We start from the raw sequence: 25447 nt of genomic DNA, 5'->3' as shown, positions 1-25447 counted from the left end.
ACTGCTTGAGATAACACCACAGATTAACTTGCATCTTCTTCTGAAAGGCGAGGTCTCATCAAATTCTTTTAGACGGTTCTTTCAGTATAACTGCATATTCTACCATTAAGTGTTTTTAAAGCAAGGGATTAAGCCTCTTTTTACATAAAATACCCAGCTTCTATATTTCTCACAATATCCTAAGATATTATTTGTCTTTTCCTTGCTCTTCTGTATTTAGATTTTTCAAAATCCATCTCCTAGTAGAATACACAGCACTTTGTTTTATTCCCCTTTTCCATTGTTTCTCTGGGCATTCCAGACTAATGGGATTGTTTGTGACACAGTGCCACCTGCTGGTACATGGCTGTAACTGTGCTGTCACTGTATTTTAACTCTGCATACAGTGAGACTTATTTTCCACAGAGCCTGATGAAGAAAGTGCATGTTTTCCTGAGATCCAGTTTTGTTTATTTGATGTTTAATGTGACTTACTGATAAAATAAGCAAACAGCAGGCACTCTAACACACATCCCCAGTAACCAACCATGCACCCCACAGTCTAATCAGCAGTAAAGAATAACACACTGGTCTACATATTCATAATGGCATTAGCTTAACTAGTGGTTGCCGTCAGTGTGTATCTGTGTTTTTAATAGCTTCATCTCTACTGCCTGTGATAACGGGTTCCATCACCCAAGGTTTACAGCCGTCCATCCGTCCGTCCGCTGCTCATTGGTCCAGCCTCGGGTGTAAAGAAGAGCCTGGCAGTGATGTCACTGTGAGGTGTCTTAAAGGGGTCAGGTTCTTGAGTGCCTCTCTGCTGGCGGTGGAGAGGGGACATGTGGAGGCTCAGAAACTGGAGGGAAACCCACCTGCACTAGTGCACACAGCCTAGTGCTACTTTATATGAACTGGGAGACTACAAAAGTCTGCTTCATCAGTGTGCCCTTGGCTTAAAACAAGCTTGATTCATAGCTTTAAAATAATTAATAGCAATGCATTTAGAAATACCTAAAGCAACTCCAAAATGAAATTAGTAAATACAGTGACAATTTTTTCGACTATTTTTGTTAAGATAATTATATTGCCTGATGTCTTCATGCATTTCATTATGTTAATTCCTTTCTTTTACAACATGTGTTAAGAGATCTAACATCGAATAACAGCATCGAATCATAATTCGAATGGATCTCGTATTGGAATATATCTTGCATTCATTCAAATAGAACCAGGTAAATCGCATTATTCAAGATTACAGCATTGCGTTGTTAAGCAGCTTGATCCAAGGATAGTGATTCTCTGAAATCAACTGTTAAATATAGGTTTCTTTGCCATACATTTATACTAAAAACAGAAATCTCTATGAAAGTTCACTCAAGTCATCTTCAAATCCCTTGCTGCGCTTTATAATAGAGTACCTCTGCATTTCTTTTAAAGCAAAATAAATAAATAAGCTGCAGATGTCAGTAACAAAACAATGTTAGCAGTACCCTTACAGGTTCATAGCAGGGCAATTATTTCCTCTCAGTCTGAACATACTATCAAAATGGTGTAATTGTGGCGCTTCTTAACAGGACAGAAATATTTAAGAAACGCTGCCCAAGAGTGATGTCTTAATCCTGAGCACCTCTGGGTTGTGTGTGGAGTTGTCTTGCTAGCTCTCTTCTATCTCTTTTCTTTTCCCCAAAAACATTTTTCATAAGGGAAACCTTGTGTTTCTGCCATCGTGAAAGAATATTTTTTCTCCGGATGAAATGCGTCTCATGTTCAATCTGTCCACTGTGTCACGGTTTGCTGATTTGTGTTCTGCTAGTTTGAATCTGCAGTTTATACTTGAGGGTTGTTAAAGTCCCAGATCTCAAAGACATCCGGCTGCACAGAACTTAGTGCACAGCAGTGATAAACTGAGGCCTGGGGCAATGCTTTTTAATGTTTTTATTTTTTATTATGGTTTCTTTCAGGAAGAAGTAAGCAGGTTTTTAGTTGCAGGGTATTTGTGTGGGTTAACTGCCTGATTGTTTAAAGTTAATGACACCTCGATAAAAAGGGCTTAGCCGACAGCTTTGTGACCAAAAAGCAAAACGTGAATACTGTATACAGATGTCAGTAGTGCTCAATCATTGAGGACAATACATTAGAACAAGTCCTCATGGGTAAGCAACTTGTCATATGATCACGATTATGTTTACTCAAGGCTGCAGAATCCTATTTTACTACAGTAGACTTGAAGCGTGAGAGTTCCTAGTTTAACTTCCGTGCTGTGTTATATGTAATGGTCTTTGAATTAAAATGACATTACAGTACAGTATTTTACTGTCACGACTACCACTGCATTTAAGCATCTGTGGCTTATTTATTTTCTGTTCCGATTCAAATATTAATCCCCCCCCCCCCTCCCCCTTCTCCTCACTGCACCGCACCGCACCACAATCCTACTCCCTCTACATGCATATCACACAATAACACTACTGTGCTTGGTATGTATTCAGTGACTGTGTATTCACTTAATAGAAACACATTTTCACTAACAGCATAAAAAAACATACCTGCACAGTGCAGTGGTGCACATCAACATTCCTGCATCATTGCACATGCACGCTGCGTATGTGCCTAATCCCGCGAGATGGGATCAAATTAAATTTCAAAAACAGCTTTTATTGGTTGTACATGTCATTGCACTTGATCAAGTACCGTATTACATGTAGTCAGTTTGCGCTGAAATGGTTCTTATAAACAGAGTATTTTACATTGGTTGGTATAGGAATGATTTTGTCCCAGTGGTTCTGATCACTATATGCGGTTGATTCTTATATGAGTGATTCTTATAAACGGAGTGCACTGTATTATTATTTAACTTCTCCATACAATTACTCCTCCCCTGTAACTTAAATATTTCCTTAAGGTTGCTGTTTAAATGCTTGCTGTTCTCCCTGGTCCACTTATGACACTTTTGAATATATTTTTATGCATGTAGCCCCCTCAATTGTTTGTTCTGCCCCCAGCCCCCTCATCAGGGAAGTCTGCTGCGTCACCGCAGCTGATTCGCGTGCTTTCATTACTTAACTTGCATGCTCGCTGCGCAGTCATTTTTCGAAAACAAAGACGGTGTGAGCGAATGTCAAAATTTTAGTCAAAAAGGAATTTAGATGTCCATTTAATTTAATAGTTTTAATTATGTCTTTATGTAATTATTATGTAATTATTATCTTTTAATTAAGATTACTTTGTATTATTACATGGCAATCATAAATCGTATCATTGTAAGGGTTACCCCCACCCCCACATCATGAGCACCCTGTGGCCCGCCGAGATTTGGACAGTGCCTTATCTGACCCTCCAGTGAATGTAATTGAATACCCCTGATTTATTGTGAAGACTGGTGTTGCTTTGAGACGAATACCCCGGGAATGCTGTATCACTTCAAACATAATACTGGCATTGTTGATTCGCACAGGAGTAAAAAGACACAAGACGCCTGAGTTTGAAATTTTACAGAAGGTTCCGATGTCCTGTAAAATAATCAGAGGACCTCTGAGAATTATCTGGGATGAAAAGAAATGGATGGTTCGCACGGGACTAAATTTCACCGTTGTTGGTAAAAATTCCGAAACCACTTGTTTATGTGGTGATTTTTAGTCCTGTGCAAATTGGGTGTGGATAGTTTTTTTCTTTTGGCTTAGCTTTGCTTCAGGTCTGGTAATGCCTGGAAATAGAAGGTATTTTTGTTACTTTTTGCTATGATGATGCTAGAATTTTACAAGCTTTTGTGCAGTTAGCAGAAATATAAGTGGTCAGTTTCTGTTGGGATGTAGTCTGTACTGATGCTATCTCATCTTATGAAAGTTTCCCCATAGTAAAAGCTTAGCAAAGTGTAATACAACATGGTAAAGCATAGTTAAGCATTGTAAAGAATAGCAAGGTATGGTGCAACATATTCAGCTCCACGTTATCACCTTGAGCGATTATGTTAGAAATTGAGTTATTCTTTGTGGATTACGCTGGCAAAAGAACCAAATTTGGGCCTTAGAACAAAGGATTCTCGTGATCGATGGTGTGCGATTTTAAATAAATGCTCCATTGATCTGATGACTTTGATCATTGAAGACCTAAAGAAACTGATAAGCTCAATGAACTATTGTTTACATACACTAGATAAATCTGTTACTGCCTTCAAGGAGAAGAAAATAAAGAAATTAAAATGTGATCAAAATGACAAGAAAGAAAATAATGTATACTTCTGGCGAAAGAGTGGTTCTAACAGACCTAATTTCCAAGACTTACCTTACAAAGAACAGATCACACCAATTTACATCAGCTCACATTCACTCCAGCTCGTTGGCTGTGGGTGACCGTTTTTTACAAAGAGTAAAAGGCCACAATGGATTTCGATGACGAGGTCAATCTTGGGGAAGAAACGCACCCTATTGGGCAAAAAGAAGAAACATACACATGCCTGTACCAACAAACTGAATGTGTTTAACCTGTCAAGTAAGATTCTGTGATATTCTTTGGATATGGAAGCAGCTATCTTCTTTGTTTGTGCCTGTATTATCTCTGTGGTATCACGTGGCCATTGAAAGGTTGTCTCAGCTTTTTCCAGAGAAAAAACGACTAGAGACTTGTGCTTGACATCTTTTTGATGATGTCAGACAGGAAAGGGAAAATTGTAATGTCAGACCTGGTCCGATATAGGACTGCAAATGGTTAACATTTGTCCCTACTTCCGAAATGAATGATTTTGAGTTGATATGTTTAAATTTCTTAGGAATGTTTGTATTAGTAGTTTATTTTTTGCTAATAATTCCAATTTACCTGTTGCGGTCTCCGGCTCTGATAATATATCTTCTATCTTCTATACAGAGGGTCCTTTTTAGAGGAACAAGTCCATCTGTACCTGCTGGAAGTAGAAAATGCCTCTATTGAAAGCTGTGGTAGGCTTGTGGAGAAAGATGTTGATGTTTTACTTAACAATAAACATCAACATAGATCATTTTACAATCTAACAAAAGAAGAAAAAATTGCTTTACAAGACTTAACACCTGTTCAGTCAATTTTTATTAAATCGACAGATAAAGGTGGGAGTAGTTATTCAGAATAAAGATGGCTACACACACGATTTATAGACAACCTTTCAAATTCCACTTTTATTTAAAATTGGAATCTGATCCTACACGAATATTCAAGATTCTTCCTTAACACATCGTTCTTGTAACTTTTGACGTTGGTGTAAAAGCTTTTGAGCTGAATTTTAACTGAATTTGTGCTGTCAAAAAAGTATTTTGCATTTCAATCAAATTTCTTTCTTCAAATTAAAGGTACTGCAATGGGCGCTATAGTGGCACCATATTAAGCAAATTTGTATGTAGGCTATTTAGAGGAAATTATTATTTCTAATGCTTCAGTAAATGTGTACTTATCTAATGTTGTGCTTTGGAAAATATACATTGACAATATTTGTGTCTTGTGGAAGGGAAATGCTCACAAACCGTCTTTATTTCATGATTTTTTGAATTCTTGTAATGAACATCTTCAATTTACCGTGGAATCTGATTTTGAAAAGATTAATTTCCTTGATTTTATGGATTGTTAAAGAGGGTCCTTCTCTGTATAACAGTTTACATAGAAATCCTACGGACCGCAATACGTTGCTTACAGAAGACAGTTTTCATCCGCTTCCATTAAAGAATGGTCTACCTTAATCTGTTTTGTAGAATGAAACATATTTCAAATGAGGATCAGATTTTTCATACAATTTGTCTGATACGTAGCTGGATTTGAAGTATGTGGATATAAAGACAAATGTTTTAATGCTGCTATTGAAAAAGTTTAATCAAAAGCAGGTACGGACTCACTCCAGCACTGTAAAATTAATACATCCAAACGTAATACTCCACGTGTGCAGAGAAAATCAAAGGAGTTATAAAAAGACTGGTGTTTTTTTAAATCGGATCCCTCTATCTCAGGTTCATTTACTGTACCACCTTTACTGGCATGTAGACGAGGAGTAACTCGGGGACACTCTTGTGAGAGCTGATTTACCTCCAGCTTCCATTCCAGCTAATCTCTTTTAGCTCCCAAATGTGATGGCAAGTACAAAAGTGACTCTTGCACACAATGCAATCAATGCAATATCGCTTTGAAAGGTCGCTCTTTTAGCACGCACTAACTGGAAAAGTAATTCCCATTAAGGGACTAATCTCCTGTACAACTCAAGGTGTAGTTTGTCAATTGTCCCTGTGTCTTATATCGGTAAAACTAAATGAGATCTTAAGTCTATAGCTGAACATCGTAGTACAATTAGGTGCAGATATTTAGTCTATCCAGTTTCTTCTCTTAGTTATTTAGAGAAGGTTAAACTACCTAGAAGAGGGGCCATTTAGATTCTTTACTTTTACAAAGAAGCGTTTTGGATTTCTTGTTTGTTCCTGATGGAATGAAAGTTAAATTCGACCTTAAATCCTTTTTATAATCTGGGTCAACTTACATTAAGACATGTGAAAAAACATGTAATGTATCTGATTTATATGGTCTCACATTGTCCTTGTGTATTTCTGTATTATATGTACACAAAATGTTTTAAATGTTTCTCTTTTCTATTGGTGGTTATATTGAATTCAGTGTTTTATACATTTTGTACAACCCTTTACAGATTGATTTGTTATTAAAAATATGTTTTACTTTTGTAGGTTTTCTAGTGTTGTGGAATTATATTCTGGCAAAATTGTAGCAAACTGTTGATTAATTGGCACATGAATGTACTTTACTAATCTGCAGTTATATTCTTTATCACCTCAGTTGTATTTGACTTTGTAATCCTACAGTTTTGCACCCTGCCAAAGGCACTTCTGTGTCAAAACACTGGTGACATGTTTTTATGAATTAAAGATATTTTGAAGTGCAATTGAGTGTGCGGTTCTCTCTTTCTCTATTGGTTTATGGCTTTAGTAAACATGGCAAATCCAGGGTAAACTATGGTAAATGCATAGTATACACATAGGAGAACTGCAGAAATGCTGTGAACAAATATGTGGTAAACTTTTATAAGCGCCTGTCTACCTCTCTCTCTCTCTCTCTCTCTCTCTCTCTCTCTCTCTCAGGGTGGCGGCTCTGGGTCTGGCAGCGGGCGTGGTCCTGGTGCTGCTCTTGTTCTGTCTTTACCGGGTCCTGTGTCCACGGAACTACGGTCAGAACGGGTTGTCCCATGGGCGGCGACGGCGTGGAGAGCTGCCCTGCGACGACTACGGCTATTCCCCCCCCATCAGCGAGATCTCCCCCCTGCTGCTGCGTGGGCACCACATGGTACACACCTCCCTTTCCCTTCTGCCCCCACTTCTCTGTCTCTTCTCTCCCACTCATCTCTGTCCTCTCCAATTCAAACTCACATAGACTTTATTAGCATGGAAAGATTATGTCTACATTTTACACTGAAATGTTGTCTTTTAATATCTGTCTGACAGGTCGCTGCATATAGAAATAAGACTCCTATTGTATTACCATTTCCGCCACAAGTGACAAGTTCAGGTGTGTCTTATTAAACTCCTAGTAAAACCAGGAATAGAACAAACTGCTATGCAATGGAAGTCTTATTTCCATACCTGTAATTAGAACAAAGTCCTTTTTTCTCCTCTTCTCCCCAAAACATATTTACAAATGTAATTGTTACATGGAATCTGGGAGAGAACATGCCCCTTATTTGAGTGTATTTACTGTGTTTCCCCTCCTCGTCCCCCTAACCCTGCAGGATATTGAGTGCCTGGCCAGTGATGGTATGTTGCTGGTGAGCTGCTGTCTGGCCAGACAGATCCGTGTGTGGGACGCACAGACAGGAGACTGCCTCACTGTCATCCCCGACCCCAGGTAAGAGGAGGGCACTCCACCGGGGGGAGTGAGGCACACAGTCTGTTCAGCATTTTGAAATTAGTCAGGTCCTCTGATGATCAAGTCTTGTTTCCCTATGATAAACAGATCTGTAGCAGGATTTAATTGAATGCAATTCCTCATCTCTCCCCAGGAAGGCAGTTAGTGATATACAGCTTGCAAAAGCTAGTCAAAATTTGAGTCACAAAGTAAAACTTTGTATAGGCTTTTCAAATGTCAAGAATAACAATTTCACTAAAGAATAGCACAATAAAGAGTACTTCTTGAAGAGTTAAGGTACAAACAGTAGTAAACAGTGGTGGAGAGGCCCCTGTAGGTAATGTAGCTGGTCTCTTGTCACCAGTTTGAAGTATCCTGCTTGTCGTTGCTGTCCAGGCTATGCCGGAGTAGCAGTGGGGTGTGGGAGCGTCAGGAGAACTGTGAGCCAGAGCCAGAGGAGGAGGGGCTGGAGGCTGGGGTGGGGGGCTACCCGCTCAGGAGGAGGCTGCTCCCCTCCCGGCCCACCCTATTCGGAGACCAGCCTGACCTCACCCCGCTCATCGACACCAATTTCTCTGAGCAGCCAGCCTGCCCGGGGCACACCAGCAAGGGGGCCAGAGGAGGCTTCCACTTCGGAGGGCTGGTGGAGAGAGCCTACGAGGAGCATGGGGCCACCACCCCCAACATACAAGGCTACTCCCCTTCCCCTGCACCCTGCTCCCCTTGTCGGAGATGCAGCCAGGGGGACGATCCCCTGTGCGGCCCCGATCCCCGCCCCGCCACCTGCCTGCCTGCCGACCCTGGGGATTGGGACAGCTCAGTATGGGCTCTAGAGCTGCAGGGGAGCCTCATTGCAGCCGGGCGCAGCAGCGGAAAGCTGGAGGTGAGTGAGTCTGGATCAGAAACAGCAGTGCTGGGGTGCTGACTAGCTGAGAACCCCCAAGCAAGACTGTTATAATATAAACCATAGAAGAATCAAACATGTGTGCACAGATGAAGCAACTAGCCTCAACAGTTGTCTGAAGTTACAGATGTGATGGCACAGCAATGAGGTTTTGGAATTCAAACGAATGCTTACTATGCCTTTGTGCCACGTTTTATTGTTTCTGTACTAAGTCACTTTTTAAAACATTCCCTATAACTTTAATGACTTTTCCATCTTAATGAATCCCTGAATTTTCCCCTAAGCAAACACTGTTTGTCAAAACCAGAAAGACAGTTATTAATTTCACAGTACATTTGTGTTTAATTAATTAATTAAACACAGAATGTAGATTAAAGTAATAATACAGCATCTTCCACAAATTGCCACAAACCCTAGAAAATCTGCTTTTTTGTTGGTGCCTGTGTGTGAGGAGTAACGCCCCCTCTCCTCTCTGCAGCTCTGGGACGCAGTAGAAGGCTGTCTGCACTGCAGTAACGAGGAGGGCAAGTCTGGGATCACTGCCCTTGTCTTCCTCAACAACAGGTACACTGCACTCACCCCACCCCTGCACTCAAGGCTCACTCAGACCAATGGGTCAGGACACTGGATGGAGATGCTACTTAGTATTTTATATAATATATATATATATATATATATATATATATATATATATATATATATATATATAATTAGTATCAGTCCTTAGAAATTCAGGCATGTGATTGGTTAAAAACTCATCCCATGAACAAAAATTTTGCCCCTGTGATGCTGCTTAAGGTAGATAGTTTTTTTACAAACTCCCTCAGATGATGTCATCACGCTGAGTGTCCTTCCTCTCGTCACACAACAAAGCAAAATGACAGACAAGCCTGCATCTCAATTTTATGATGTAACAAAACATTCATTACAAAATATACTACAAAAAAAAGATGCTGCAAACACTAAGATAGTCATGAAAACTTCACTTTCACTTTTTTTCTGAAGTCCTAAAATTCAAACAAATCCAACAGAGCGATGTAAATAAATACGACGTTCACAAACTCAAAGGACTCCTGATAATTCTGTGCCGCAGTGAGAAAGTTATTTATTTTTTCTATAACAGGTATATTTAAACAAAATATATAAAATCATATTTAGTACACAACCTTGCCTCACTTACTTTCTTGAGAAATTTATAAAGCAAATATGGACTGCAGACCTTAGTTCATAGTGGGAAACTAAAGGCCCCTCAGGAAGAACTATATTCACCGCTTAGTGAAGGCTTGTCGGTGTGAGAGCTGTAAGCAGGCCTCTCAGGTTCTTTCATTGCATCCCTGTGTTGTTGCCTTGGTCAAGCACAGTTTGCTTAGGCCCTGCCAGTACCAACCATGCACCGTACCTCGTCGTGCACCATACCGTACTGTGCTCCCACACCCTGTTGCACCGTACACTGTAGTGCTGGGCGTACCGCATTCAATACCGTGCACCGTACCGTGTTACCATCCGTGTGCAATTTTCTGAAACAAGATTTAGTTTCTTTTAAAACACTCTTCAATCCACCAAGGTCTTGCTGGCTTAACACCTTATGCTCAATAATATCAATTAATTATTCCTTTATTATCTCCTTACATGAGTTATACATATTCAACATGCTTATCACTCCTCCTCCCACATTAATTTGTACCCCAATAACCTCCAATTCGGAAACAATAACCGTTTTCGATAAAACAATATTCTCCTTTATCCCAATGCAAACTCCTCCCCTCCCGCTAACCTGTCCCTCCTCGATTTCCTCTTCCGCATAAACCCCTTTCCCTCTCCAAACCCGTCCTAAGTCTGCTCCAATTGCTCTGTCGTAATCCGATTTCTGGAACCCATCCACCTCTCTCCGTCTCTGCTCCCTCTGGCCTCCGGCATTTGCGTCACTGCTGCAGTAATTTAACTTCCCCAGAGTGTGTAGGGTAGTTGTCACTTTCGCTAAGCGGAAATATGTAAGCTTAGTTCGTATTGTTTGTAATCACACAATTACAGAGTTTTGTTTTAAAAGCTAAATGAAAAAAAAGAGATACTTTGATATTTTTATTTTACCCCAATATGAGGTATCATAACATTTTGGTATTGTCATACACTGTAGGTACTGATATACGTTAATTATATACTATACATTTCCATCAAAAAGTATTTGCCTCCTGTGTGATTTTCTGCATTTTTTTGACACTGAATGTTATCAGATCTTCAACCAAAATCTCATATTAGATAAAAGGGACCCTGAATGAACAAATAACACAACATTTTGATACTTAATTCATTTATTTATTGAAGAAAGTTATGCAACACCCAATGCCCCAGTGTGAAAAGGTAATCGCCCCCTTAGACTCAATAACTGGTTACGCCACCTTTAGCAGCAATAACTGCAACCAAATGCTTCCTGTAGTTATTGATCAGTCTCTCACAGCGCCGTGGAGGAACTTTGGCTCACTTCTTAATGCAGAACTGCTTCAACTCAGTGACATTTGTAGGTTTAAGAGCATAAACTGCTCGTTTCAGGTCCTGCCACAACGTCTCAATGTGGTTTAGGTCTGGACTTTGACTAGGCCATTCCAAAACTTGAAATTTTGTGTTCTTCAACCATTCTGATGTAGACTTGCTTGTGTGTTTCGGATCATTGTCTTGCTGCGTGACCCAGCTGCGCTTCAGCTTCAGCTCATGGACGGATGGCCTGACATTCTCCTGTAGAATTCTCTGATACAGAGCAGAATTCATGGTTCCTTCAATGATGGCAAGTCGTCCAGGTCCTGATGCAGCAAAGCATCCCGAAATCATGACACTACCACCAACATGCTTGACCATTGGTATGAGGTTCTTACTGTGGAATGCATTGTTTGGTTTTCGCCAGACATAACGGGGCCCATGTTGACCAAAAAGTTCCACTTTTGACTCATCTGTCCATAGAACATTGTTCCAGAACTCTTGAGGATCATCCAGGTGCTTTTTGGCAAATTTGAGACAAGCATTTATGTTCTTCTTAGTGAGCAGTGGTTTCTGCCTTGCTGCTCTGCCATGAATCCCATTTTTGCCCAGTGTCTTTCTGATGGTGGAGTCATGAACACTGACCTTAGCCGAGGCGAGAGAGGCCAGCAGATCCCTGGATGTTGTTCTAGGGTTCTTTGTGACTTCCTGGACGATTTTATGCCTTGCTCTTGTAGAGATTTTGGCAGGACGTCCACTCCTGGGAAGATTCACTACTGTCCCAAACTTTCTCCATTTGGACAATATGGCTCTGATTGGTTTGGTGGAGCCCCTGAACCTTGGAAATGGCTTTGTAACCCTTTCTAGACTGATAGGCATCAACAACTTTTTTCCAGAGGTCTTCAGAAATTTCTTTTTATCGTGGCATGTTGTGCCTCTAGAACCTGTGTGCTGACAACTTCACTCTGATGGTAAGGGCCAAAGTTAGTCAGATTTATATTGGGCAGGGCTGGCCCAAATCAGGCCTGATTGTTAACCAAACTATTCAAACAGCTGACCCTAACTATCCCTTTTAATTCGGTTGAGTTAACTAGGGGTGCAATAACTTTTTCACGCCTGAAGATTGCATGTTTGATTACCTTGCACACCAAACAAATGAAAGAAGCACCACACTTTGGTGTCATTTTTTTTCTCTAGACTCCCTCTATATCCTACTACAACCCACGAAAAGCTCTGACCAAATTCAATGTGAAAAATGTGCAAAAATGCAGAAAATCAGACAGGGGGCAAATACTTTTTCACATCTTCTCCTTTCCCTGTCTTCAGAATGAGGGTGTTGATTGTGTTTTCCTCTTTTAAAAGAATTGTAGCTGCGAGGCTGAACGGCTCATTAGATTTCTTTACTGTGGATATCAGCAAACCCATGAACCTGCTGCAGTACCGAGGTAAGCGTCAGCAACGTCTCTTACCTTCCTGTCCCTAGGCCAGCACCAGGCTAATTTAAAATAGCAAGTTAGGGACGACCCAAGTGCTAACCAAGGCTTCAAATGTGTTTTCTGAGCTCTGGTGATTGTATGGTACAGAAACTATGCTTTGAGATACTGTAGTGCCTTTACAGATGGTAAATTGCTGTTTTCCATAACTCAGATGTATTCCATTAACTGAACTGTCCAATAAAAATCAACTCATTGGAACATTGTTTTAATCTGAGGCCTTATCTAGGAATATATATCCCCAGGGTTTTTAATTATTCCCAGGGTGTTGTGTGTCATTTTCTTACCCGGTGTGCATGTCCCTCTCTCTCAGGAACTCCCAATCGTGGCAGCATGCCCCCTTCCCCCTGCTACAGCAGTGATGATGTCATCTGCTGTCGGCTGACCCACTCGGTGCAGTGTGCCCACCAGAAGCCAATCACAGTGCTGCGTGCTGCAGCGGGGCGGGTGGTGACGGGCAGCCAGGACCACACAGTGAGGGTGAGACTTTCTGGAATCTTTCTGTCTGCTTTCTGGTGTTTCCTAGTTTGTTTCAAATCCAGTGAGACTGGTTCTCTCTCTCTCTGTCTCTGTCTCTCTCTCTCACATAACAGTTTTTCAAGAGATGCATTTCTGCTACCAACCCCTGAACTTGTAAGAAAATAAAAGAAAAACATACAGAGAATGGACTTCAGACTTTCTCCTTTTGCAGGCACTAAACTCAGACAGACCTGCATTCATCCTGTCTGTCCCTATCCGTTCACAGGCACAAATCCAGTTAGTGGTCTTCAAGTTCAAGTGCTGTGAGTCCCTCTTCTGCACCAAACTCAACCCACAGACAGACAGGCCGACCTGAATTCATTGTCTGTATGTCTGTCTTTCCACTAAACCCCCCATTGATCTGTATTCACTGAGAGTTCCATTTCTAGCACTGTGAGTTCCTGTCCTCACACAGACAGACAGAAAGACTCTCCCATCCCAGGCACTGAACCCAACCCTGAGCTGTCCATGTAGACATGCGCCCTGACCCCCTCTCTCTCTCTCTCTCTCTCTCTCTCTCTCTCTCTCTCTCTCTCTCTCTCTCTCTCTCTCTCTCTCTCTCTCTCTCTCAGGTGTACCGGCTCGAAGACTCGTGCTGCCTCTTCACGTTGCAGGGTCACTCTGGGGGGATCACTGCTTTGTATATCGACCAGGTCAGCACCGCAGGAGTCTCGGGGGTGGGGGGAGGGTGGGGGGGTCACCACACCGCACCGCATCGCAACCTAAAGAGCCCAGTCCTGTAGTCACTGGGGATTTTCTAAACAGGTGAGAGGGGCAGGTTTTATAGACAAGCCACAGAGCAGTTTGGACTGGGGGAGGCAGGTGATTGGGGTTGTTGGTTTCCATTTAACAGTGAAGTATTGTAAAATACGTTTACATGTTGAACCTTTAACATATCTGGTAAATTACTGCCACGTGTAGACCCCAGAATTATTTCACATGGTATGCAAAACTGAACCACCCCGACATCCCAGATCATGCCGATAACGACTGTATCACCATGCTGTAAAGTGTTTGGGCCAATCAGAGTGCTGCTTTTTTGTTCTTTCATGAGTTTCACTGCAAATAAAGTGTCACGTTAGAAAACTACAATCAAATTTACATACAAATACAGTGAGAGCCATGAAAAATCAAATGGTAAACCAAATAGTCCACAACAACAATAAAAGGTACAAATAAACATATTGGAAATACAGACTTAAACTAGAGGAAAAACTAGTTCACAGATATTATCCTCTGGTTCCTTTCTAATCATTACTCTTACAATCACTACAGCCAATGTAGTCATAACTCATCCCCTTTAACTAAGCGTGGCATATAAACATAAACTTTCTTCCTCTACACGGTGTGGCAAAACAGGCACTTAAAAAATAAAACAACAACAATAATAATACTAATAATAACTTGGCAAATCTGAGTTAATGGTTAAAATATAAATGCAACTTTAAATGTTCACACAGGCATGGTAAGCAGCACTTTTAACAGCACTGTCTCGTAACGGATTGTGAATGTTGGGGTTGAGCACAGCAGTATGCTCTCATATAGTGCACATATTACTGCTGTCCTTGGCAGTCCTGGAATGCCTCCAGAGCTCAGGCTCTGCATCAGCTGTTTCTAGTCTAGGTATCAGAGACTCATACTGCTCTTTCATCTTATTCCACCTAGCTGGGGTCAGAGTGGCCGGCTAGTTGGCTAGGAGATACTGGGCTTTCAGTCGAGACAAAGAACTGCACACTCGATCATTCAACTGGATGGTTAGATGATGTAAAAACGGCATGATTAGGTACACTGTACAATTCAAAAAGCTTTAAATGTCTGTTTCGCTTCAACAAATCTTGCGAGATTACATGCAAGTCCACACTTGATGATGCTGAAACTTTGCAAACCAATGGTACACACAGTGCGTAAAGTGCGGGCACCAGTGTGGAAAAGACTGTGAAGAAATATTGAATATCAACTCTACACTTACTACTATGTGCACACAAAGGCTAACAACCATATTTGGCTGCATGTTATTAACAATAGTAAAATTCAGATGTTTACACTTTTAAACTTCTAAACTATTTACATCCCTAAATGATGATAAAAATAAGAATACATTGCAATGAAATGGTTTTCTTTTCTGCAGTTCACATTTTACTCTACAGTATGTGTGTTCTTGTCCAGTATACCTGAGAAATATTTGTTGTAGCTTAGACCAAGCAGGCACATCATGTTACAGCCCCCCTGTAGCAAGTTGATGTGAGCAGGGTAGCGTGCACAGTAGTAACTGTCCTGTCTCACTCTTTGTCTCTGGGGGCGTTGTGTTCCAGACAATGGTCTTGGCCAGTGGGGGTCAGGATGGAGCTATCTGTCTGTGGGACGTCCTGACAGGGAGCCGTGTCAGTCATATGTACGGGCACCGCGGTGATGTCACTTCCCTCATCTGCACCACTTCCTGTGTGATCAGCAGTGGCCTGGATGACCTCATCTGTATCTGGGACCGAAGCACCGGGATTAAACTGTACTCCATCCAGCAGGTGACAGGGAGAGAGGGGAGGGGGATCCTGTATGTAGAACTGTCTCATAACTGAAAGAAAGCATGGTCGCAAAAAATCCCAATTGATACACCCAGGAAAGTAATCAAAAATCATATTTTTAAAAAATTGGATTGATTTCTTGACTCTGTCAGCTACCGACAGAAATACCCTGTAATAAACGCTTTGAGTACGGTGCCAAATATCACAGCCCTATGTCTGTGTCGTTCCCTGCAGGAGGTTGGCTGCGGCGCCAGTCTGGGTGTGATCTCGGAGAGCCTCCTAGTGACGGGAGGCCAGGGCTGCGTCTCCTTCTGGGACCTCAGCTACGGGGACCTGCTGCAGACTGTGTACCTGGGCAAGAGCAACGAGGGCCAGGGAGTGCGGCAGCTCAGAGTGCTTGACAACGCGGCCATCGTGTGCGACTTTGGGAGTGAGCTGAGCCTGGTGTACGTGCCCTCCGTGCTGGAGAAACTGGACTGAGCAAGAGGCACTGACCGACTGCACCTCGACGTAGGACAGGACGAGACAGGGAGGGGAGCTCAGACCCACAGTACTGAGCTTAGAGACTCCTAGCATAGGAACCCTGCTTTCCATGTTAAAAACAAGAATGTAGACCAACCAGCCTCAAGCAGATTTTTAGAGACAGTTTTAAGTCCTGTTTCATACAGAACCAGTGCAGAAGATCGGGGTGTCTGTGAGCAGTTCTAAACACAGAACAGCTCAGTGTCTGTATTGTATCCCTGTGTGTATCCCGCTGCACCTTCCGACCTGTAGTGGTGGGATTTTGTCAGGTGCAAAGAGCCTCCTTAGTGAGAATTTGTGTTTTTTTCCGTTTTTTCTTTTCTTTTTTTTTTTTTTTAAGGGAGATGGTTCAACGTTCTGCGGAATTGCTTTTCAGCTTTGAAAACAAGTATGTAAATGGACCTTTTGAAGATTCTAGAGTTTAAATAAGAGTCCTCTTCTGTACAGAAGTAAGTTTTAGTTATAGCAGACAGAATAGGTTTTATGTTTTAAAGCAACACTGATTCTATTGAGATTATGGTGTAGTACACAGCACCCCACTGTGCCCAAATATTGTAACTGCACAATTCTGTTTTAAAGAGATTTTACATTTTTCTCTATGGGAATGTCAAACATCCATTAACCTTTTTGGGGTTTTTTGGGTTTTTTTCCCCACTCACTTCTGGTTTTCAGTTACATGCAGCTAAAGCACCAGGAATTATCTTCTAAGTCCCTTTCAAATACAAAATGTAACCTTTACAATTGGGTATTTGCCTGCTAAGTACCTGAAACCTGAATAAGGTATATCAAAGCTGCTTTCTGAGCCAGTGACGCAGTCAAGGCCTGCCTCCAAGAACATAAAAACAGTGAAGTCACAGACCTCAGCGCCATCTTTCCTTTCAAGGAGAACTGGTTCAGATAAATACTTGTTACTTTTTCTGCTATATATTTCACATATATTTTCACACAAGTTATATGTGATATTAAAAATAATCACTCTATTTGTTTTTACTAATTACAAGTATTTGTGCACTACAGCCTGTTGTTTGTTATGTCCCACTGCGGCCCCACGTGAAGCCAGCGGCTTGAGTTGCACATTTCCAGGGATCAAGCAACATACGTCAGCTGACTTTGTGCTCTTCCCCCCAGGCTGCAATAGCACACGCTGGAGTTATTTACTTCTTGTTTTGGCTTTGGCTAAAATTACAAGATGTTTTATATTATTTATGTAATTGTTAAATGACTGTATTTTGTTGAGAAAAGTGTTTTTTCTGTTTTTACAGAGACTAAGCACAGGCCTGTCTGCAACAGGGTGCTACAGCACACGTGCAGCAGAGGCAGCTGCAGGACTAACAGGACCAAGATATTTGCTTCGGTTGTGGTTGCTTGCAATCTCTCCCACAGTATCTTGGTGCCATTTTGGTGACAGCTTTAGCATCACCATTATAAAGGCTGTTAGTTAACGCTAACAAGCAGGCTTTCCTCATTGTTGTGTGAGTACTGACTGAGTGGTTATCCCAGTGGCTTGTACAGGTGGGCATCCCTGTACGTTGTTACCCGTAGTAACTGCAAACTCGTGGACCAGTATCATATAATACTGCGGTCACCGTTCCCCGAACCGGGACCGAGGTTAATGTACCGATACCGCACTGGTGCTGACCCAGTACTGTGCCCATACCGTACTGACGCGGTGCTGAAGTCGCAGAACCTGTACCGAACCGACCCGGTGCTTAAGTCACCAAACTGGTACCGAACCAACCCGGTTTCTACACGGTTGTACATTGCCCACTTCCAACCGGTGCTCACACCCCCGGTCTTGTTCAGGTCTAGACCCGTCCGTTGCTATCTATAAGTAAATTGAGGCGGCATCTGTATACTGTACACTGCATTTCTGGCTTCTTGCATCATGCCTGGGTTTTATCCCTGCGACTACATGCAAAACCAGTGTGCCTGTTGAGGACAAGCACGGCAGATGCTCTTCCAAGAAGGCACTGGTGAACCTCAGTTTGTGCAATTTTTGTGCACATTTCTCTAAGAGCACACTGTTAGAGAGGTGACTGTGTCCTCACCCCATGACTCTGTCAAGGGAGACCAGACGACGCATCCGGGAAAGTAGCCCACTCAGGGAACCTTCTTCACAGTCTTCCTCGTCTTCTGCAAGCGCGCCAGACGGTGACAAGGCATCTCTATTGGACGCCCCGATACGCCAGAGCATAAGTTTGTTCCCGTGGTGGACGAGAAGCTGCAGCGTGGGAATCAATGAAGGGGCTGGTTCGTCTGCTTCCCAAACAACCACCTCCAACGCGTAAACCAGTGACAAACTGGCACCCTAGGCCGCAGCAGCCTCAAAGACCAGCAGTTACATTTCGTACTTGAAAGGGAACGTTAGGTTATTATCATAACCCTGGTTCCCTGAAATAGAAATGTAACCATTAACCAAGGTCGCTGCATCCATGATTGCAGCAGACTTGAAGGAAAAATGACATTGAAGTCTGTGACTGCAGTGCTTTTGTCCCCCAAGCAGCTTTGATATATCTTATTGAGGTTTTGGGTCTCTAGGAGGTAAATACCCATACAGTAATAGTTAGCAATTTGCCAAACAGAAGGAGGCCCCCTCTTTAGGTGGACTCTGTATGGTTTGTTTCCCAAGCGGACTTTGTTGTTCACATCTCACACCAAACGTACTGAACTGTACCGAGTGCAGACCAGACCCACTAAACCAACCCAGACTGAACACACCCGAACAAACTTGGTTTCTGCTTGCCTCTGAGCTCTGTAAACTAGCATCATGGCAACCATTCAGACCAGATCCCGGTTGAATTAATGTATCTTAGCAGGGCTCGCTCTAGAAGGAATATTAAAAAAGAAATGCTAATGCTAATAATGCAATGTTTATAATTTATTAGTTATCTTGGATGTAAATATTAGGTGAGGTACATTTTTATAGAGATTAAGTTTATTAGAAATCTGTTGTTTTATTATTATTATTATTATTATTATTATTATTATTATTATTATTATTATTATTATTCTGTTTAATTCTTTTCTTTTTCATGCTAGAAGTTGGGGTGCGGGGCCATTGCTAGTGCTGAGTACTGGTGTATTTCACAGTGTGGCTTCACATGCTCACTCACTGAACAGGCAGGCTGAGTGAGTATAACCCCGTCTCATGACACTGTAGAACTAAAGCCATGAGAAAGAGTCATCTCTGTAGCAACTCGAAGGCAGCTAGAGATGACACACGGAGGTGACACAACATTAGAGTCTGCAAGGTCCCTGTTTTCTATTTTCAGTTAGTTTGGGGTTTTTCAATAGTTTAACCTTGTGATTCAGATATGAAGCGTGCAAAGCGGAAGGCTAAATTTTCTGGAAACTTTCCAAACACCTGGTTGGAAGAATGTGTTCCAGGATCTTAGACTTTTAAACACCAATTTGTAGAGGTGATTGGACAGGCTGCAGAACACCTCCAGATGTGGGACTAGGGGGCAGTTGTGATGACGGGGCAAACCTCTAATGCTATGGCAAAACGCGTTTGCCCCTGATTTTGGTGACATCTTTTACCCAATCCTTTACTGCCTGTGTTAGTGCAAGTGGTTAGCTTAGCTTTTGGGATATGGCCTCATTTGCTTGTCTTTGAGCGATTGCAGTGACGGCGCTGACGGGGCGACTGCCTCTCTAACTAACCAGGTAGGAGGGGGTTTATAAATGCAGATGCAGCCAATCACGTTACAAAAAGGCAACAGCAAACGAGGGAGAGGACACGCTTTCTCCAAAGTTCTTTGTTACTGTATATATATTTCTTATATTTTAAAATAAACATTTAAAACATGTTGGGCTAAATTACTTCTAGAAAATATGAAGTATGAGGTGTAGGTCTATATAGTTAAAAAAAAAATATATATATATATATATATCTTTTTTTAAATTTTCACAGCAGGTCTAAAGTTATTGAAGCTATGTTTCGATATAAACCTTAATTAAGCTATATATGGCAAAGGGTGGAAGTATAAAAGTAAATTAATGTTTATGAATGTAATGAAATACTGCAGTCACATTTGCGTTTTACTGCATTTCCTCATAATCCGTTGACATGTTTAAAGAGGCTGCTTTTTTGGCCAAAGCATTGACAAGATGTTTGTAAGCTGAAATACCTCCTCCTCTTACTCTTCCTTCAGATGAGGTGTGGTCCGCTGTCTTCCTCCACTGGCACATATTTATTGAGTGAAACACAAGGTTTAAAAGCAGACCAAGTGCTTCAACACCCAAGGTTTATGCTGATATACCAGCTGACACTACAGCTTCGATTAGTATCTCGCATTAATACACAGTTTACAAAAAGGTAGAGAGAGATTCTGGTCAGAGGAGATATTTGCAGTGACACTAATCTTCACCCTGTCACTTGTCTCAGCCAATCACGTTCTGAACAGAATGGTCAATATCGCATGTTCAGTGCCCTCTGAAAGCTAACAGGACTTGAAACTCACTTATAAAATGGCAACATGCATTTCAAGCAGTGACCCAGAACAAAATAAAAACTAAAAACACATTTGAGAAAATTCTTCATGAACACAGATTTGTTCAGTGTATAGTGACATTAATGTCCTCATTACCTGTAGATAATAGACCTTTTTGTGAGGTACCCTTCGCATTCGGTGGAGGATGCCAACTGTCGCACTGGTTGTTATCTAGCAGGCACTAGCAGTGTCGAGGACATTCATTAAAATCCTATTTTCAACGAGTTGATGGAGTGAACAGGGTGGAGGGTTTCTTAGCTTGCTTGTGATTAGTGCCTTTAACCAGAGACAGATGGGAATGGGGTGTTGAGTATGTGTGATGAATACTACTGTGTGTGCTCAGATGATCCTGTACACAACACATGCATGACGTCACTTCAATGAAAATATAAAAAACAAATGAAGTATGGGGGCAACAGTGACCCATCCAGATGATTCTTGTTCTTGTGGTTAACTGTAGCTTGCAAGGCTGGAATTTGTTTCATATTTGTAAATAATGAACTCCGCTTGAGTATGTAATCTTTTGTGGGTTTTATTATTTTTATTTTTGCAATGTGAAAAGAGTTCTTATTTTATTTTGTGAGCGCAGGAATTTTTCCCTGATGTAAATGTCTTAAAGAGTCTTAAACCTGCTGTCCAACCCCTTTGCTGGCTTATTTGTACAGTGTAAAGATACTGTATGTAGAGGGGGGGAAAAAAAAGAATGTTGTACTATTTTTAACATTTTAACGCATGAGGAAGACTTTTACTAATTTACAAATAAAATGCTTTGATACCTCTGAAGCAGTGTGTTGTTTTTTCAGGATGGCAGGGTCTGTTTCAATATCCATAATGTATTGGATCAGATTACAGCAGTGACTCAATAAAGCTACTAGTTTTCTTAATATTGCCAAAAACAAATATATTTGAATGTAACAAAGCAAAGCAGACATCCAACCCGTCAGGGTGATGAGATTGTAGACGGGCCCGACTCTTCTGCAGAGGTTAAAACGCTTGGTGTGATTTGTTGCTGGTTCACTCCCAGTCTCCGCCATGTAACACATGTAAGCTTTAGGGACATTTATAGATAGCCCTTATTGTTGTAAGTAATGAAGAGCCATAAATCAGTATTTTCTTTAGGTCACCAAGAATCTGAGGTGTATACAAGGTTTCACTGGTGAGTGGTTGGGCTAACAATCTTGTGCTAATGGATGCCTTTACCAATTTTCAATACAATAAAATGTCGAAGTGTGCAGCATAACTACAAGTGCCTTTATGTGTACAAAGGATCAAGGCTTAATTTAGATGTTAGTGGATGTTGGCTTTCCAGTCACACTTCTCCCAGGGGAGTACTGGGGCAGTTACCCTGAAGAGACACTGCCCAACTGTCTACAAGAGCACTGTACAGAATCCAGATTACAAAGATGTGAAGAAATTTAAACTCACTCAAAATGCTGCTCGTTAGGTCCCATTAACCATTTGTGTTCATTTGCAAATGCTGAAAAACAAATCGACAACGTAAGTCAACAGAATCAGAAGGCATCGGAAGACTACATTTAATTTCCTACAAAGCATAATTTACAACTGAGTATGAGGGTTTGAGCCCAAGTCATGCATACGTATGATATTTTTTTCAGCTGGATACAATCGGAGGAGAGTCGACTATCACATTGGCCGCGCTTGTCTCCACTGGTTTGAAAGGTAGCGTCGCAGCAAAAGTATAATTTTATCACAGGACAAATCGCATCACGTCTGGTGTGTGGAGACAATACATCGTGAAATATCTTGACATACTTATTTTTAGTGAAGAAAATACCACCCTATCCAGAACTGAACAGTGTTTAAACCACCTCCTCATTTTTCAATGTCCAAACTGGCTGTGGTGAAACTGCATGCTTTCAGTTCTTGGATGATACTGACTAGTTGCTGTGTGTTGAATTTCTGTGCCACATTGCTCAGTACTTAAGTGTTAAGTATGAAATTGCAAGTCAAGAATAAAACAGTGCGAGAGTTACATTCTACTGTCTCAGCTTGTACTTGCACTGTACTGTTGCTAATCAGCAAGTGTTCTGCAAAGTGTTAAATGACCTGACAAACTACACTGAGAGATTTCAAAGAGAGTGAAAAATAGTTGCATCTTTTGAACAATCTGTTGCTCCTGGAGGTGAAAAATGAAATGGAAGACATTCTCAGGAATGCCAGATTCAAGTGACCTGCTATGGAAGTTGAAGAGCTCTGATGAACTGAAAAGAGAACTTCGGCAAAACAATGAAGACTGTTTGGAAATGGGCTAGTATCACTGGCATAACCCCTTTCCCTGCAGTCTGCACTCCTAATCCACTGCAGAAGAGTCAGCTTTGTTCTCACTGGTTAGCTGCTCTACTCCCAGCGTCATTACCAGGAGCTCAAACAAACTGTTACATTGTGTTCTTCATCATGTTTGTTTACCAATGTTCTGGTCACATAAAGCAGCTGGTTCGATAAGGGCTAGTTTTTGTTTTGGTTGAATAGAAAAGGGAATGCAATGTTTTATTACACCATGAAGTTAATTAATGGAAAAAAATGTTTTCAAAGTGGAATACACAGTAAGTTTGGCCCCAAGTTCTCTTATGATTTCAACTGAAATTGCAAGGTGTCATGATCTGATCTGGAAGACAGGTACAGAGGGAGCCAAATGTCCTGAAAACAGTAATTTCCTTCTTAAGAGCCTTTACCAGAATGTGAAGAAATCCCTGGCAACACCTACCTCATACCTTTAAAAACACGAGAAGAAAATTATTTCTCAATGTCTTCAAACAAATAGACTTCTAGTCAAAATGTTTGTCATTAAATTCATTATAAAAGGAACTTTTAGTACTTCTAAAAAAGTGTTATATGGTTATGGATGAAATATCTAACTCACAGCTTCCAAATCTATAGTAGTTATATTGAATATTTTATCAAAAAGGTGTAAAAATCACTTTGATGCAAAGTGTATTATAATAATTATTTATTATTTACAATGTTACATGGAAGAAAACCAATAAATTCCCCAGTGGCACAGTATGCTGTACAACCGTAAATTTACCAAAAGATTGTTTAAAAACAATAGTATGAGAATAATAACTAGATTTAGCCCAAACATGTTACAGTGTACAGCAAACTTAGAGTTGATCTCACATTTCCAAGACAATTTAAAATTTTCCTTTGCCTTTGGATTTATCCATGACTGTTCTTGTGAACTTCTTTCCTGCCACTGGTACCGTCAGATTTCTGTAACCTGCTTTCATTCCCTGGTCTATGAAATTCACAGCACAGGGTTTTGACCCAGCTGACCGTGCCTGCTTGAGTGATCGAGAGATAGTGAGTGTGCATGCACAGAAAGAAAAACCACTGAGACTGGCTGTGTGATTCAGCTTTTTCAGAGTGAACACACAGAACATCTGCCCATAAACATCAATGACACAATGAACCTGGAGTCACAGGAAACTCTGACAAATAAAAGAGAACGATTCAGAGGAGCAACTTAAAAGAAAAAAAAATACTGTCACAACAGCACAGAAAAAAGCCTTATGCACAGTAATCCAATTTGTAAGAATGCAGAATCCCGAATACCAGCTCTTCGGGAATGAGCACAAGCCACAGAGTGGAAGTAGATTCAGGAGCCATGTGTTATGAGAGTTCTGCTGTTCGGTCCCCCCACCCACCTCCCCCTGGAGGGGGGTGCCTTTCCTGCAGCAGGTAGAGTTGCGGTACAGTTAGCCGATCAGGGTTAAGGTACAAAGTGAATCCCATACTGTGGAGCGGGTTGCTGCTCTGTCTGCTCCAGCGTGTTTCAGGGAGGGCTGGATTGTAGATGGCTTGGGTGGTCCAGGCTCAGGTCTTGTTGAGGGTCCAGAGCGGGTCGAGTGAGCTGAGGGGGTCGTCCCCCAAGGGTGCCCCCTGCAGGCCCTGTCCGCTCTGCGGTTGAAGGAAGCAGTGCTTGTTGATGCGCTGCTTTCCCTTGGAGGCAATGTCCAGTGTGAATGCCTCGGGCGTGAGGGAGGCCAGCAGGTCCAGGGAGGAGGAGCTGACAGGGGCTGGGTCAGGGGCCGGGTCTGGGGCTAGGTCAAGGTCTGGCTCTGACTGGGGATGCTCGTGCCCCTCACTCTCTGCTGGAGGTGGAGTGGCACTGCAGCTGTCAGGTGGGGTGGTAGTGACAGCAGTCTGGCAGGACTGGGAAGGTACTGGAAGATCTGGTTGGAGTGGGATCATGGGGAAGGCAGGCAGGCTGGGCTGGGCAGGGGGCAAGGAATCCAGGTCGCTCAAATCCATGCTCTGTCCGCAGGAGGAGGGGGGTCTGATGCTCATTTTGGCAATGGTGGCCTGGATGGAGCTGATTGGCATGTCCCCTCCCAGAACAATATCCTGGGACTCTTGGCGAGAGTATGGCTAAAACAACAGTGGAACAAAATTGAAATACATTATTAAAAACTGTGCTATGCATATATAGGTTACAAAAATTTACAAAGGATCAAACTGGGTGGGTGGGTGGGTGGGGTGGGGTGGGTTGGGGGTCAGAGAAAATACTTTGAAACAATTACAGTAAAGTTACCAATATGATATTTGGTGGAATAAAGTTACGGCAACATTGTAGAACAGTTTGTATACTGGGACCACTATTGGACACTTACAGGAGACACTACAGTGTTATTTTAAAAGGTTCAGAGCTCCAGGATTATCCCAGGTCAA

At 41.7% G+C, this 25447-nt stretch overlaps 2 protein-coding genes across 10 annotated transcripts in view; one reads left to right on the top strand and one right to left on the bottom strand.

Moving 5' to 3' along the window:
• LOC121312979 (sterol regulatory element-binding protein cleavage-activating protein-like) overlaps positions 1–17244 on the top strand; it is a 66826-nt gene extending 49582 nt beyond the window's left edge. For all 4 annotated transcript variants that reach the window (XM_041245029.1, XM_041245032.1, XM_041245030.1 and 1 more), the window contains exons 15-23: positions 7080–7281; positions 7724–7839; positions 8236–8722; positions 9222–9307; positions 12575–12657; positions 13019–13185; positions 13797–13877; positions 15537–15743; positions 15978–17244. In XM_041245029.1, the coding sequence (XP_041100963.1) occupies positions 7080–7281; positions 7724–7839; positions 8236–8722; positions 9222–9307; positions 12575–12657; positions 13019–13185; positions 13797–13877; positions 15537–15743; positions 15978–16223 (1675 nt within the window). In that variant the 3' untranslated portion in view covers positions 16224–17244. The remainder of the gene's footprint in view (positions 1–7079; positions 7282–7723; positions 7840–8235; positions 8723–9221; positions 9308–12574; positions 12658–13018; positions 13186–13796; positions 13878–15536; positions 15744–15977) is intronic.
• Positions 17245–24430: 7186 nt separating this feature from the next.
• LOC121312978 (tyrosine-protein phosphatase non-receptor type 23-like) overlaps positions 24431–25447 on the bottom strand; it is a 40065-nt gene continuing 39048 nt past the window's right edge. For all 6 annotated transcript variants that reach the window (XM_041245023.1, XM_041245025.1, XM_041245024.1 and 3 more), the window contains one exon: positions 24431–25147. In XM_041245023.1, coding sequence (XP_041100957.1) covers positions 24593–25147 — 555 coding nt within the window. In that variant the 3' untranslated portion in view covers positions 24431–24592. The remainder of the gene's footprint in view (positions 25148–25447) is intronic.

This window comes from Polyodon spathula, chromosome 3, assembly GCF_017654505.1.
Source record: "Polyodon spathula isolate WHYD16114869_AA chromosome 3, ASM1765450v1, whole genome shotgun sequence".
Taxonomy (NCBI): domain Eukaryota; kingdom Metazoa; phylum Chordata; class Actinopteri; order Acipenseriformes; family Polyodontidae; genus Polyodon; species Polyodon spathula.
The sequence above is the reverse complement of the archived record's forward strand: the minus strand, read 5'-3'. Positions and strand labels throughout refer to the sequence as shown.